Genomic DNA, 17,099 nt, shown 5'->3' on the forward strand with positions numbered 1-17,099 from the left:
GAGCGACTAAGCTCCAATAATTCCAATGATGTTTGGTCGGCGGGTTCAAGAGATCGGCAAAAATCTCTTTCTGGAGATTCGGGATATTTGTTGTCGCAAGATTCGGGAATGGCCGCAGAGGATGACATGATCTTGGACGGACATCTCATGAATGATTATTACCAAGAGCCAGATATCTCCAGTATCTTCGAATTCGATCAGTACGATGATTCATGGGGATCGATGCCTGCCAATGTAACGACGTCAAATTCCAATCCACCACAACCATCGCAAATTGCTATTGAGAAAAATCATCGAGGAGAGGTTGCGAGAGAGGTAAGAGTAATAATTTCAAGAGGCATTTGGGCTTTTATTCTCTCTCATCATTTTTTTTTTTTTTTTTACATTAGTTATTAGTTGACATTTTTTTTAACATAATGCCAATGAAAACGGTTTATTATGAGTGAATGTGTGTAGGATGAAGGGATTGTACATGCTCAAGAGAATAATCAGATATTTGAAGAGATCTAGATATCCTTCTTTGTTAAAAAAAAAAAAAAAAAAAAAAAAAAAAAAAAAAAAAAAAAAACCCACCTGTCCCTAGACCAATTTTACCCACTCCATCTAAATTTCTAAATAAAAATGAAAAACTTATTATAATATTTTTAAAGATGATTTTTTATCCTCTGTTTTAGGATTACAACTTTTGCAAGAATTTGTTGAAGTAGTTGACCATAAGTGGTGGATAATAAGACATATATTATATATATGTGTGTGTGTTTTCTTTAGCTTCAAACTTAAATTTTTGATATCCTAATGTTGTATTATTGAATTTATATGTCTATGTTTAAGATTTAAATTGTTTACTATTTTTAATTGTTGTATTCTTATGTTTAAATTGTTTGTATGTTTTTCAATACTTGAATTGTTGTATTGTTACTTTCAAATTGTTTATATGTTTTTCAATACTTGAATTATTATATTGTTATTTTTAAATTGTTTATATGTTTCTCAATACTTGAATATTTGAATTGTTATTTTTAAATTGCTTATATGTTTTTCAATACTTGAATTATTGTATTGTTATACTTTTAGAAGCTTTAGTAATGTTAGAACTGAATTTATTATGTTTTATGAGTTTTTGGTTGATGTATGATATATTTTAAGAAAATATAAAATTAATGAAAAATTGAGTGGGTCAAGATGAAACAGGGAAGGTACCCTACAGGATTAGAGAGGTCATGGATCGGGTATGGGTTAGATATACCCAAACCTAATCCAATATTTACCAATGGATACTCGATTATCTTACCTGATTAGTATTCATACTCGATTGTTACTCGAACTTTTACCCACAGATACCTAGACCTAATCTACACCTTTTTGTTTTTTTTTTTTCAGTGACATAATTTTAAACTAAATTTTTTTTATATGGTAAATTTACTCTTTCCTTAAACCATTCATAAATAAACCTTCCATTTTTACATTACTTTTGCTTGATTGTATCATGGGACAAATTTACGGTAACTTATTAGCAACTCTTGTGTGGGGCAAATATTGTCTATAGAAGTTTCCTTGTTTGTTTAAGAGCCCATTTGGTTGGGCGGTTTGGCTGGGTGAACACGTGTTTTTAAATGAAAATGCTGATTATAAGTTGTTTGGCTAGGCGATTTATAAGGAAATGCATTTTTACAAAACACCAAAGAAACGCGTTATCAATTCACAGTATCGGGCAACTTTTTTCAAAACGCAAATTTAAACTGATATCACATTCTCCTATTTTACTTGTTCTGGATTCGAAATACCGAATATACCCTCAAATACATACCCTCCCTTCCTATTAATCTCCTCTATTCTCTATCATCTTTGCCCCTGCTATTGTGCCACTGCCTTGTTTAGTCGTGCACTTATAAAGATGATTCAAGTCTCCCATCAAAAAAAAAAAAAAAAGGATGATTCGAATCACGCATCTATCCCATTTTTTATGGGGCAATGGTCATATTTTAGTTTTTCTTTTCTATCATTTTCGTTTGGGTTTTGGTTCAATGAGGTGGCACTCTAATTTAAAGCCAGGTAAACAAATCCATGTTATGCTGGAATTGATGTACGCATATGGATAACATGCAGGAATAATGGTAAATGTTAAGGGCTCTTTTTTATTATTTTATGAATAGTCTACCAAACTTTCAATAAAGATCAACAACCATTACATTGAAACGGTGAGACTTATGCTACAGCCATAGAGAGGCTAATATAACAGGCTACAATTTACGATAAGCCCATTATAGTAATTGCACCTATTATCTAAATGTTCAATGAAAAGAAACAACACTTTTCTACATATTTTGCCAAACGCTTAATTGTGATTTTAAAAACACACTTTTTGAAACCGCTATTGTTTAAAAACACATTTTTTTCAAACAACTTCATCAAACGGGCCCTAAAACATTGATTAACCATTTATTTTACATTGACATTAGTCCTTAGTTGTTTCTCAAAAAAAAAAAAAGACATTAGTCCTTAGTTTTATATTTTCCAAATTTAAATCAAATCTTATTTATTACTTGATATCCAATGGCTATTAGTCTGTTACTCTTTTTTTTTTAGAAAGACTATTAGACTATTAGTCTATTAGTTAAAATGTCAAATACATGTGTATTTTTTTTTTTTTCTAATTTCTAAGCTATAAACAAAAATTCTAATTAAAGTGTCAAAAAAATTAATTTAAACCTTCTAAATATGTATAAATGATCAAATAAGTTAAGGAAATAAAAAAGACATGATTGACATAATCTTGCAAATTACTTCAATATGCATCTTATAGGAGGGTTGATATGCACAAACAAAATCAATTAGTAATTAATAGGAAGATTGATATAATACGTTCTTATTTTACATATTCCCTTATAAATTCTTAAGAAAATTTTGAGAGCAAATTACGTCAATCTAGTACTTTATGGAAAGTAATAATAGTAACAGTATCAATACTTTCTATACAAGTGAAAGTCAAAATCATGATATAAGAGATTTGACTTTATAAAGAAGGAATAAGTAGCAATAATAGTATAATACTTTCTTTACAAGTGAAAGTCGAATTCATGTTTTAAAATTTATGTAAAATTTTTTTAGCCTATGCACTAAAAATTAGGTTTCACATTTTAAAATTTAATGAGAGAAATTGAATCCAATAATTTGGGGATTCAGTTAAAAGGAGGGGGGGGAGGGGAATAAGGAAACAAATGACAACATAGCCAATGAATGCAGGGAATTAAAATATTTAGGATAAGTTTAAATTAGTATAATATTTAGGTAGCTTGATTTTCTCATTAACTAATGAATTTAGGAGAAAGAAGAAGAAAATGAGAAGGAGGAGAGTGAAGAAGAAGAAGAAGAAGAAGAAGAAAAAGGAGAATGAAGAAGATCGACCTGGAGAACAAAGAAGGAGAAAAGAGAATTTGGCAGATCACAGTTGGAACTCAAGTGTTTAAGACTCGAGCTACACATGGATTTTTTCTTCCAAATTAAATTACCACCACTTGCATCACAAGTTTTAGAGACTCGAGTTACATTAAACTCTAGTTTCAGAGTCTCAAGATGCTAGTTTGCTAAATAGTTTTGCAAACTTAAGTCACTTGACAACTAACAAAAATGTTTCAAATATAATGCTAAATTGCAAAAAATAAAAATAAAAATCCAAGGCAGAGGCAACATAAATAGGATTGTTGATGACTAGTTTTGCAATGATAACTTCATTAAAGTGGGCTATTGTGTGCTATGGGGTTGAGGTCGCCAATCCGGTTTCTGCCTTTGATTTGTGGGTGGTGCTACGATGGTAGTGGAGGTTGAGGAGAGTGGTAGTAGAGGTTGAAGAAAGTTGTAGGCAAATAGGTTGTTTACAATGGATTTGATTGGGGCTATGAGCAACAAAATTGCTTCCCCCCCCCCCCCTACCACCCCTCTGCCCACAATTTACCACTGTTAGGGTATGTTGAGTACACTGAATATAGATTACATTAGAAATAGTAATCTTTATTACTGGAAATAGAAAACATTGTAATGGAATAACTATTATTATTCATAAGTTTGATTGTTACATATGAAAAGCTTGTAAAATATGATGTATAAGGAAACTTTATATTTTTAGAAATATATTAATTTTAAAACCTATTATATGCACTAAGGAATAGTTATTACATCCATTTAAAGAGGAATAACTATTCTTCAATTTAAAGAATAGTCATTCCAATGTAATAATTAATCCATATAATAAAGATACAACCAAATGACTGACTTACTATTACACTTGAATAACTATTCCATTACAGGAACTATTACAGCATACCAAACGTACTCTTACTGTTGGAGATATTTTGACTTTGTTTAGGCTGGTAAGTTAGACATGTGTGATGATTTAATTGGGAGCCTAAGTAAAAATACTGTAAGGTATTATATTTAACTTTTGCCTTTACTTATATTGCACTTCTATTATTTATACAACACTCATGTTTGTCTATATAAAATCATTCATATTAGTGTTTGTATAATAAAAAAGTATCAAATTTTACACTTTATCCCGTCAAGCTCAAAATTTACCCACATCAGTCTATGCAAAGTTGTTTGAAAATACATGGTTATTACGAACAATTTTGTAAATTTATATTGATACAATTTATTTTAGGTTTTGTTTTTTATTTTTTATTTACATATTTCGAGGATGAAAGAAAAGAGTGTATGGTGGCTGTTGTGTATAAAGAAAGAGAAATAAATAAAAAATTGATATTTTAATAAAATGTAGTATAAAGTAGATAATTTGAATCATTTGATATGGGGTGTTTTAAAAAGTGTGTGCGTAAAATATAAAAAGTAGGTTCTTATACTAAAATAAACAAATTTTTTTGAACAAGTGGATACAAATACTCTAAAATACAATTTCTTGAATGCTTTTACATGTATCAAATACTAAGAATTCCTTCTTAATTCTAACAAAAGCAATGTTGATGTTCACTATTAAGTGTATAAATATAGGGAACAATCCATTCCTGGCATCATGATCACATATAACTTTTTTGTGTAAGCAGATGACAAATAGTGGTTTGATAACGGACCTTTCAAGTTGCGATGATGAGGATGAGATATTGTCACCAGAGAGCAGCGGGGTTGAGGCATCTTCTGAATCACTTGTTATTACAACTGAAGGGAACCGTGAAGTCGAGTCTCATCATGTTCCAGAAATTGGGATGAAATTTTCAAGTGAGTAAGAGGCTCTCAAGTTTTACAAAAAATATGCCATGGAAATAGGCTTCAAGGTAAGAAAAGGCAAGGTACAAAGGTTGGCATATAAATCCCTTACAAAAAGATACTTTTACTGTTCAAAGGAAGGGTTTCGATCAAAGAAGCAACCAACCAATACGAAAAAGTTTACGAGAAAAGAAACCAGAACAGGTTGCAAGGCCATGATCCAAATTACATTAAAAAATGAGGAGTGTTCGATCTCCCACTTTATATCTGAGCATAATCATGATCTACAAGGTTCAACTCAATGGTATTACATAGATTCGTGCTCTAAAGTCCCAGAAGCTGATTCACTTATTCAACCTACATGTGAAATCGAGGCGGCAAAAGAGGCTGAAGCTGGTGCATATGCAAGATTTTGTGATATGAGTCATAGTAAACACTTGCGTGCTAAGAAAAGCAATATTCTACAACCCGAAGATGCTCAGGGGTTGATAGATTACCTAAAAAAATTGCAAGTGGAGGATCTATCATTATTCTACACATTTCAAGTTGATGCTGAATGTCACATGACAAATTTCTTTTGGAGGGACAGCAGGTCAAAGATTGACTACTACCATTTTGGTGATGTTCTTATTTTGGACACAACATTTAAGATGGACCGGTATAACATGATATGTGCACCATTTTTGGGACTTAATCATCATCAACGACACGTCTTATTTGGTTGTGCTTTCTTGCTTGATGAATCCGTGGAGTCATTTACTTGGTTGCTTGGGACTTTTATGGAAGCTATGGGCAGGCGTCAACCAAAAACAATTTTTACTACCGAGTGTCCAGCAATATCTGAGGCCGTAGAGGAGACACTGCCAAAATCACAACATCTCCTTTGTAAGCAACTTGTTTGCCAAAATGCCAAACAAAATCTTTCGATGTATTATGGGCACCCTGGATTTGAAAGGGACTTCTACTGTTGCCTTTTTGATTATCAATCAGAAGGAGAATTTCAGTCATCTTGGAGTTCTCTATTGGAGCAATACAATCTTCGTGAAAACCCATGGCTTCAAAATATACAAATTTTACGCTCAAAATGGTCTTATTTATTCTGTAAGATGACCTTCTGTGCTGGCATTAACTCAAACCAAGGCCTTGAATGTAATGCTAATGTTTTCCAGAATGCAAAAAGTGAGGCAATGATGTTATGGGAGTACGTTCTGAAATATGAAAAAGCAGCAGAGCATCAGCGTAGAGAAGAACTACATGAAGATTTTTGCTGCAGTGCTAGTGAGCCAGAGTTGTTTTTAAGCAGTCGGATGGAGAAGCAGGCAGCGAGTGTATATACTCCCACAATGTTCAATATATTTAGGTTGGAGTTAATTAAATCTATGTCAGTCCCATTAAAACGTATGGCAAAAACAGGTTCAATTGTTACATACAAGACAAAAGGCGAAAATACAGAGAGCTCTGTAGAATTTAATTCCCAAGATTCCACAATTACATGCAGTTGCAAAAAGTTTGAATCAGTAGGCATTTTATGCGCTCATGCTCTGAAGGTACTTAACATAAGGAATATCTTTCAAATAGCTCCACAATATATTCTGAAGAGGTGGACAAAATCTGCAAAGAATGGAGTGGTGGAAGGTGATTATAATGATGAAGAAATTGCAGACAACAGTGAAAGTTTGTGCAGGAGTAAATTTATGCACAAAGCTTTAAATTTCATTACTAAAAGTGTAGCAGTAAAGAAGACCCGGAAGATAGCTGAGCGTTACCTAGATAATGCGCTGAACGAGGTTAACGATGAATTGAAGAAAGGTAATGAACATCGTAACACAAAAGATGCTGAAGTTAACCATGAAGGTGTTAAAAATACGAGTAGTGTTGCTTGTGTGGACTGGCAAGAGAAAGTGGAAAAGGATCTATATCTCAATCAAGGGGAAACATCAAAGGGGACAATGGAATTTCAAATACAGAAGAAACGCAAAAATGAAGTGAGAGAGAAGATAAACCCGCCATCATCCAGCATGAGCCTTCCATAGAAATACTAAATGGTCAGAATCTTTTTATTTTTGGTAAATAAAAATGGTCAGAATAATTATACCCCTTGTCTATCTTAAGTTCATTGCCACTTTGTCCTTTCCTCTTTATCCTCTTTTGTTTTAACCTACGAGGTAGGAAATGTCATGTGTTTAGGAGAAAAAAAAAAGGGAAAATTATTGGGTAGTTGCAGAGTTCATAGTGATTTTTCTTGTTGTTTTCCGGGTTTTAATCTAATTGTGCGTAATAAACTAATAATGTGGGTAATTTAGTAACTTAATATTGTGGTCAATAATATTAAATATTTTTCAGGGGGCTTTTATAAAAATTAGGCTGGTAACTTTAGCAGTTATTAGACTTAATAGTTAAGTATGTGCCCACAAACAATCCCAAGGATTTATTGGGGCTAGGTGCTTATGATCTAGTCTCTTAGTTTGATATCAACATTAATACTCGGTTTTGTTGTAGGAGTGCTTCCCTTAGAGGAAAGATTTTTTTCAATTTATATTGTCATGGTTGTTTTATCCTTGATGCATGGAGTTAGGGATTATGGACCCCTTAAGATGTGATTGTTTTTCCTGGTATATCACTTGTCACCTTATGGCAACAAATTAAATTTTAATTTTAGTGAAAGAACCGGATCTAAGCAGTAAGCACCACTTGAAAACTTTTAGAGAGTTTCTGTAATGGCCGGACATCATTGCAAAATTTTAGTTAAACTTTGTTACTGTATTTATAGATCGATGCACTTGGAATACTGTACAATTGGTTTTAGGTTGAACATGTGCATCTTAAAGGAAAGGTTTAGATAGTAGCATTCAGTTCTTAACAAGCTATATAGCTTGTTAAGAGGTAAGTAACATTTCCTTTTTTAGTTAAATTTTACTTAAATTACAATGTTATTTGTTTATTAAATTATCCTTTGTCTTCATTGCAAATTTATCTTAAATTATTTGTGCAAAATTGAATTATAGAAAAGAATTAATTAGAATTTCTTATTTATTAAGATATTATAAATGTATTTGATTAAGTTGGTTATTAGAAAATTTTTATATCTTTCCTTGGATCAAGCATTTGTATATAATAACCATTTTGGACCCAGGCAATGAAGATTATATATTGGCATAAAAACTAGTTTCTTCTAGATCTTACTACAAGCCTACACATGATTTTAAGCCTAATCACGGAAATATATTATGACCATAGTCATAAAGATTATTATTAAGAATATAAAATTTGATTGGATATGTGAACCATTTCCAATCTAAGGAAATGTCTCATATTTTTGGAACTCGTAGTAAATTTTAATTTATGATGTTAAATTGTTTTGGAATTCATTGTAAATTATAATTCTTGATATTTGTGGAACTCATTACAAATTATATGCCAGTTTTTCAATCGAATGAAAATATAATTTCTAAGCATATGAAATTTTATACTATGTACAATTAATTTATTTAATTTATACAATATGCTTGATCTGGCTAGTTGAGATTTTAGTTACTTGTTGAGTTGTCAAACTCACCTCACTTTTCTCTCCTTCAGTTTCAAATTATGAAGAATAACAAGGTTGGGAGTTTTTGCTAAGAAGAACTTAATTAAAGAGTTTTAAATAATTAATATTGGACTTCTAGTATTGAGTATTGAGATAAATATTGAGTATTCTTGTTGTTTTAGTATTTATGTGCATGAGATTTGGATTTTTTTTCAATTGATACTTCGGAGATTTTTGGCAGTTGAATTATCAAGGATTGGATTTATTTAATGTGTAATTCTTTTGAGGATAATTACTAGTTTATAAGAAAGCCTTACAAACTTGTAAGGTGAAAACTTTTTTGATGTGTGGTCGTTGTTATGTGCCAGGCTCATACTTTAGGTTTGGACTTTGGAGCTTGACACCATGAATCTAAAATTATAAATTTGTGAGATAGCTAAGGTGTTGGCTTCTTTATATATAAATTGACTTTGAAAAGCTTGCTAAAATAGGATGCCCTCAAAGGGCAACAAGACTTGATCTAATTTCTTGTTTCAAAGTACCAAGAAACTTTGAGGACCTTGTGACTTTGTTTCCAGCTATTTTCTTTAGGAATCCAATTGTTTGAATTTGAAATTTTGCTCTATACTTCCATAGTACTTGCAACTTTTAGATCGTTGTCGAAAGAATAATACAGCAAACACAATATTTTTTACAACAATTTTTTTATAAGAGTTAAGTTAATTAGTTTTTATTGGTTCTAATATGAACTCACAACTAATAATACTTTTTTATTTACTATTAACAACTAGCTTATTTAACAATTTTGAAATTTTTGTAATTTAAGAGTTAAGGTTACCGAAAAGCCTAGAGTCCAGTACTAGTGTGGTTGAGATACTGTCATTGGTCATTTTCAATGATTGCTCTAGTTAAGAACTTTTGGTGATGAAACCCCAGTAAGTGTCTAGTGTCAAGCTTTTAGCCATAGTTTTTTTTCTTTTTTTTTTTTTTTTTTTTTTTTTTTTTTGGAATAATTGGATAGGTGGGGGAGAGAAACCTACTTAACTCTACTGTCAATTTCTTTTCCAATAATTTTTTTATTAATAATTTGATAATTGGGGAAGGAGAAATTTGAACCCTGTATATTTCCTTTAGAAACTCCAGGCCAACCAATACACTCTTCATAATGAAAAAAAAAAATATGAAATTAATCAATGTATAGAATTTGTAAACAAGAGAAAACATAGAAGACACATTATTAGTGTTATGTGTACAACATTTTCATAATGAGTATAGGTGGCAAACAATTATTAGTTCTTATCTTGACTCACCACTATTTTTTTTTTTTTTTTACGTACTATTAATAGTTTACCATTTAAACTTTATGTAAAAAATTATTGTGAAAATATTGTAATTATAGTTTTATTCACGAAATATTGTACTTTCAAAAAAGAAAAAGAAAAAAAAAAGGATACGTTTTGTGGGAAGGACATATGGAACCCTATTTTGAAAAGTGGAATTGAAATAGAATCCACTCGTACCAACAAAAGATCCCTGGTCCATGTTATGAAAGTGGCCATACGCCATGATCAAACACTTTATAGTGAGATGGTTTACAGTTTTATATATGATGGTTAGGTCTAATACTATACAGTGGCCATATATGAAAGGCCCTTTTTATAGTGATGGATTGGATGGATACAAATTATAAAATGGCCGAATGAAAGCCCTTTTGATAATCTTATAGACTATAAGTTATAGTGAGTTTGCTAGGCACTCAAAATTGAAATGTCATACAATTTAATTGGGATACAATTTTTAATATTTCATTCTTTCTTGGTTGGCCCCAGCACAAAGAAACAACAAAATCCACCGGATCTTTAGCCAAAGAATCATAAAGAAAACAACAAAGAGTAATAAAATAGTTTAATTAGTTTAGCAAAATAAAAAGAGAGAGAAAATAGTTTAGTCCTTAATATAATACTATAGCATGCAACGTCATGCATGGCCATATATATTATGGGACTCACTTATTCTAATCGAAAGTGAAGACTTAAAAGAATGTTTGGTATTTGATATTACTTTGATTGGGTCCAACGGTACTAATTAATGATACCGTGCATCAACCCCAATAGAACCAGACATCCTCCTTTGTGTGCTTTTTACATATTATTATTAGTGCGGGGCTCCCCTCCAGTCCACAGTTCTCCCATTCTCTCCCGTTTTAATCCTGATGCCAAACATGTGGCAAATGAAAAATCTAATGGTGAAAAACAAAACCCCCTCGAAACGTAATTTATTGCTTTGTTCAAATACCTTTTAGCTACCTCCTTTGCAAACTCTCAAGTCTCAACCCATACATCACTACCCTTGGTAGCATATGGCTAGAAGCCATCAGAAATAGTGTCGAAAACCTTGGAGTTACTGGCGTCATTCCGAAAAGCTCTTGGTGTTACATCTCTTCTGCAAGTAAAAAAAAAAAAAAATCTCAAAAAAGTGGAAACTTCCGATTCTTTTCTAGGTTATCTCCATTTTTGCACAAATCCACAAAAACTCCATATGGGTCTAGCCAATTCTCATTCAATACTTGAAAACCCTATTGCACCATCTGGGTTTTGCTCCAATCCTCTTCCAAACATCAAAAATCTTAATGAATTTCACCAAAATTCACTTCTTAGGTTTTGGATCTCTTAGATCTAGGCATAACTTTTTGTGGGTTTTGCTTATTTCACTTCAAAGTAATCAAACCCAACATCTATTCTATTTTTTACAACAAATTACCCAAATAAAAGATATTGCCTCTTTGACTGTGTCAATACAAAACCTTATCTCATAGAAGTTTTAACTTGGCCCCCTTGTTGTTTCATTCCCCACTAGGACGTTGATTAGCTGGTGTTGAAGAATCTGCATATAATCATGCAGTATAGAATCTATAGAATAATCCATCTTGACTATTTGCGAAGGATGCAATTGTCGTGTTTCTAGGTAGAATTTCAGATGGCTCCGCTGCCAAGGATGGTGGTGTATGGGCTGTGGGTTTGCAAGGGAGATCGCTGAAGGTGTGGATAAAATTGAAATAAATACATTTCAAGGTGGCTTTGTTTTTCACCATTAGATTTTTCATTTGCCACGTGTCTTGCATCCGAATTAAAACGGGAGGGAATGGGAGAATTTTGGACTGGAGGGGAGCCGGCCTCTTATTATTATATAGTTTATTATTTGTTGTTACTATTCTACTAGTATATTGCTTAGCTATAAAAATGTTGATTAGCTTAAATACTATCGTCGTAATTTGATTTTTGTTGAGAAAGTATCGTCGTAACTTAATAGGGCTATTTTGGCCTGGATAATAAATAAGTCCTACTCATATAAATAGTCACTTTTATTGTTGTTAAATTGGTCACATTGATGAGATTTGCAAGCCTATATAATTACTTGGTCAAATTCACAAACTGTAGTAAGGTTTAGTAAATAAGAATAATGTTAGAGATACAAATTATTTTACAAACTACTGATGTATTGAGTAATTACGGGTAAATAAAAAAGTGATATTAATGGTTGGACCTAAATAAAATAATCTTTAGAGGTTATTAATTAAGTAGAATAATCTTTCATAAAAAATAAAAAAAATAAAAAAAAGAGGCAGAATATTCTTATCTTAATCTTAAGAGAGTATTTTTGGTTTGGCATCATGCATCATGAACCCAAAGTAATAATGCAATCATTTTCTTATCTTACTTATTATGACCATTCGTTTTATCCAAAAAAATAAACATGTTTCATTTTTTTGTGATATAAAAAATTAATTAAAAATAACTAAAATCTTTAATTTGAATTCTTTCTATATCTCCCTTGTTTTATATTCAACTAATAGTGTGCTCATGCGATGCAATTAATTGAAAATTTTATGTAAAAGGAAAAATATTTTACAAATACTGATGATGCCCGGATCATCAGTTAAGGGATTCGTCCAGAGTGGAATCGTCCACGAGTTAACCTGATTACAAAACAATCCAAGGAAAGAAAAATAAGGACACCGGTGTGGCGTCTACCTATACGCCTTCGATGGCTACGTCAAAATAGCTAGCAATGAGAGAATAATAAGAGGGTAGTATTTTTAGAGACTATCTTTGTGTACCTCTTTTTCGAGTTTCACCAATGGGTATATATAAGATCCCTTCTTCTAGCTGTTGGCCTTGCTTTGATGGTCGAATCATTGTAGGATTCGTAACGCCTATGTAAGATATTAAATGGACAGAATGATCATCCATCGGCGCTGAAGACCGTTGTTCATTTGTGTAACGCTTCACCATAATTGTGGGACGATGGTGGAGTCTTTGTTAGCCAGTTCTCAGTATCGTCCTTTGTTATCGCCCTTCCACGATGGATGGATATCTCTTCAGGACCATCAGTTGCCCCCCTATTCTGTGATCGTCCTCAATTCGGACGGTCATGGGAATATGAGAGGTCTTTTCCCTTTTTTTTTTTTTGGGAGAAGTTTTCTGACGTTTGGGGTTATGTTTTCCAGATTTATGGTTTTATGGCAGCGTGGCACATGTCGTGGCCACGTGTCCTTTTCTGATCAGTGAGTAGTTCTCGTTTTCGGTGACTACCGTTTCAGTTTCCCACATTTTCAAGCCAAAAAAGAACCTTTTACCTCTTTTATTTTTTATCCTTTCACTTTCCTTTTGCATTTGACATTTCTGACTTCCATTTCTTCTTTTCTCTATGTCTGATTTCCTTGAGTTTACTGTTGCCACGGTGCATTTTGCTCCATCTGTCCGGTTTTCCTCCTTATTTTCAGGTACGTTTGCCTTCTTCTGCGCTTTTTCTCTTTTTGGTTGTACTATGTTCTTCTCTTCCGTTTTTTTCCTTTTTTGGGGTTGTATATTTTTCCTAAATGGTGGGTTATACTGAATTTAGGAGCATTTTTCCCTCCATTGCCTTTCTTTTCGCTCGTTTGGGGGGCTTGTTAGATTCTTCCGGAGACACACGGTACCCATAGATTGGGGATTTCACTGTAGGGGATAGTGGTCTTAACTTAGCCTTAGGTGATTTGTACCCTTTACTTCATCGGTCCTTATCTTGGTTTAAATCAGTCTGTGGGGTTCTTAGGCGGGAAGTCATGGGATCGAAGTTGGGAACGAGTGGTCAAGAGAAGGGTTCGTCTTCTAGTGTGGCCGCGGACGGGGCTGTTAGGGATACAGCCACCTCTGTGCCTCTGCCCTCGTCCATTCTTCCTTCTACCTCTACATTAACCCGTCCTTTCCACGCCCTCAAGGAAAAGTGTACCTTGAAGCTGGATGTCTTTAATAAGTTTAGGGATAGGTTCCAATTTCCCGAGGAAACTAGGGCTTGTTTGCCTAGGAAGGGCGAGAAGGCTTGTGCCTTTGCCCATGGCGAAGTCTGTTTTTATGAAGCTGCTTTTTCATGTGGCCTGAGGTTTCCTGTTCATCCATTCATTATGGAACTCAGATCACCTACACATTGCCCCTGGGCAACTTATGCCGAACTCCTAGAGGATCGTCATAAATTGTATGGTGATCTGGACGACCATAGCGGATGGTGACATGATCACTCTCAACGAGTTTACCCACCTTTACCGTCTAAAAGAATCTAAGGAATTTGGGTATTATGAGTTCATTCCCTGGGACCGGAGCTCTCGTCTTGTAGTTGATCTTCCTTCGTCCTTCCGTTATTGGAAGTCCAGATACTTCTTTGTTTCGGGCGATGGTTGGGAGACTTTGTCCGACGACTTTTGGGGGAATGTCCCTAGGTTGCTGTGTCGGTGGGAGACCCCTCATATTGGTGCGTTTTCTTTTTAAGCCTTCTTTCTTGGTACACAGGCTGATTTTGATCGTCCTTCTTATAATTTTTTTTTTTTTTTTTTGTCAGTGAAGGAGCGCCCTGATCTTGAGAGCCAGTTTGAAGAAAGAGTTCAGGAGGCCATCAGGTACGCGAGGATGATTGACGATTTTGATGAGCTAGTTAATCCGTGCATGTTGGCCTGTCACTGTCTAGGTCCTGAGCCTTCCCTCTACGTCCTTCGAATGATAGACCAAGAGTAGAGAAAACGTGAGTCGTCTTTATGCTTACGATCGTCCATTCTCCTTTATTTCTTATTTAGATTCTTGAATTTTTCTTCTCTTCTAGTGCAGAGATGATGAGCAAATTTAACAAGGACATGTACACCAAAATCAAGGTGAAGAAGAACGAACCTCTTTCAAGTATTGGTCAGAAAACACTGAGGATAACTGACAAGGAGAGAGAGAGAGAGAGAAAGAAGTGGCTAAAAGGGGTTCGTCCACTCCTACTCTAGACGAAGGGTGAACAGCTTCGCCTGCCGTCTCTCTCGAGGAAGTCCCTGCCCCGAAGAAACGGAAGATTAGGTACAAGGGCAAGGAGAAGGTGGGCTCCAACATTTGGGCTGATGCTGAGGTTGCCATGACTCGAGCAAACAAGCTCTTAACTCCTGAAGAAATGAAGCAAATTTCCCAAGTGCCTTCCCACGAGATGGTGAGCCAGCATGTTCACAAGCTCTTCCAGGTAACTTTTCCGTTACTCCACTAGTCCTTTCTTTTTTAGTTCAAGTTTTGACGGTGTCCTTTATTGTTAGGTGTTGGGAGAGACGATGCACCTTACTACGCAATTTCTAGCGAACGAGGAAAAGGTAGTCATGGCTACTTCCAAAGTGGAGGCTCTGGAGGCTGAAGCTTCGGGGCTGCAGAGGGACTTGATAGCTGCTATGGACGCTCACAATACCTCTAAGGAGCAAGTGAAAGTCCTGACCGAGCAACTTGAGGTAGAGAAACTGCTGACGAAACAGAAGGACGAGCTTCTTGTGACGACCAACCAGAGGATGAAAGCTACAGTTGCTAAGGCCGTCCTTGCCTTCCAGACGACTAAGGAATACAACACCATTTTGTTCCAGTGGTATTTCAAGGGTTTTGAACTGTTAAGGAGGTATTTATTGAAGCACGGACCTAGAACCGATCTGGAAAACTTGGACTTTGAAGCTGTCGATAAGGAAATTAAGGCAGACGAGGTGGCCCAAGCTGCTCAGCCTTCTGGCGAGGATCCTTCCGTGGCCGACAAGGTCGGCGATGATGCACCTCCGGCTTAACTAGGCTTCACTTTTGAAGACACTGCACATCAACCCCCCTTTTTTTTTTTGGGTGCCCTGTGTGTTTTTTGGGCTTTTGTTTGAACAATATTCTTATGCCTGGTATGTTTTGGTGCTTTGGAACAATTTGCGCATTTTTATATATTATATATGGGTTGTTTTTTTCTTTATTTGTTCTCAATTGTGGATGTCTTGTCTTCGTCTTTTGCTTGAATATTCCTTCCGTCCTTATGGGGACTTAGAGGAAAAATGATTTTTTGTTTAAATGTTCTTCTCATCCATACATGGACTTAGAGGATTTTTGCTTAAGTGCTCCCTTTGTGGACTTAGGGGATTTCTGAATGCTCCCTTCGTTTTTATGCAGACTTAGAGGGTTTTTGTTTAAATGTTCCCTTCGTTCATACGTGGACGATGTCTATTCATCTGACGAATGTCATCGTCATTCTAGTTCGGACAACTTACATCCATCTAAGGAATCTTCATCGTCTCTTCGATTTGGACGATGTACGTCCACTTAAGGAATCCTATTGTCCATTTAGCTTAGACGATGTACATCCGTTTAAGGAATCTTATCGCCTCTTTTGTTTAGACAATATACATCCACTTAAGGAATTTCATCGTCTCTTTTGTTTGGACGATGTACATCCACTTAAGGAATTTCATCGTCTCTTTCGTTTGGACGATGTACATCCACTTAAGGAATCTTATCGTTTTTTATTTGGACGATATACATCCACTTAAGGAATCTTATCGTCTCCTTTGTTTGGACGATGTACATCCACTTAAGGAATCTTATCGTCTTTTATTTGGATGATGTACATCCACTTGAGGAATGTTATCATCTCTTTGGGCGACCTTTTTTGGTCTTTTGAGAAGGAGACAATTGGAGTGTACGAATTGCTGGATAATGCTCGTAAATAACAACTTACAAAACTCCAAATATTCATCTATTACATTATTTGTGTTAAAGAATTCGAAAATTAAATTATACAATCAGGCTATGGTTCCTTTTTCGTAGTACCTTTTTAGATGTTCAACATTCCAGGGATGAGGTAGTCTTTTTCCATCTAAGTCTTCTAGGTGGTAGCTGCCCTGTCGCGAATAATGGACGACTCTGTAGGGTCCTTCCTAGGATAGACCAAGTTTGCCTTGTGTTGGATCTTTTGTTGCAGGAGTCACTTTTCGGAGTACTAGATCCCCGATACTGAATCTCTTTAGCTTTACCCTCTGATTGCAGTACTCAGCCATCTTTTG

At 34.5% G+C, this 17,099-nt stretch overlaps 1 protein-coding gene across 1 annotated transcript; it reads left to right on the plus strand.

The window, feature by feature from the left end:
- The first annotated feature begins 5,267 nt into the window (after window positions 1-5,267).
- LOC115951609 (protein FAR1-RELATED SEQUENCE 9-like) lies at window positions 5,268-7,250 on the plus strand. The gene has a single exon (XM_031068779.1). It carries the CDS (start codon window positions 5,268-5,270, stop codon window positions 7,248-7,250), a length of 1,983 nt encoding a protein of 660 aa, XP_030924639.1.
- The last annotated feature ends 9,849 nt before the right edge of the window (window positions 7,251-17,099 follow it).

The sequence above is a fragment of the Quercus lobata genome, chromosome 7 (genome assembly GCF_001633185.2).
Source record: "Quercus lobata isolate SW786 chromosome 7, ValleyOak3.0 Primary Assembly, whole genome shotgun sequence".
NCBI lineage: Eukaryota > Viridiplantae > Streptophyta > Magnoliopsida > Fagales > Fagaceae > Quercus > Quercus lobata.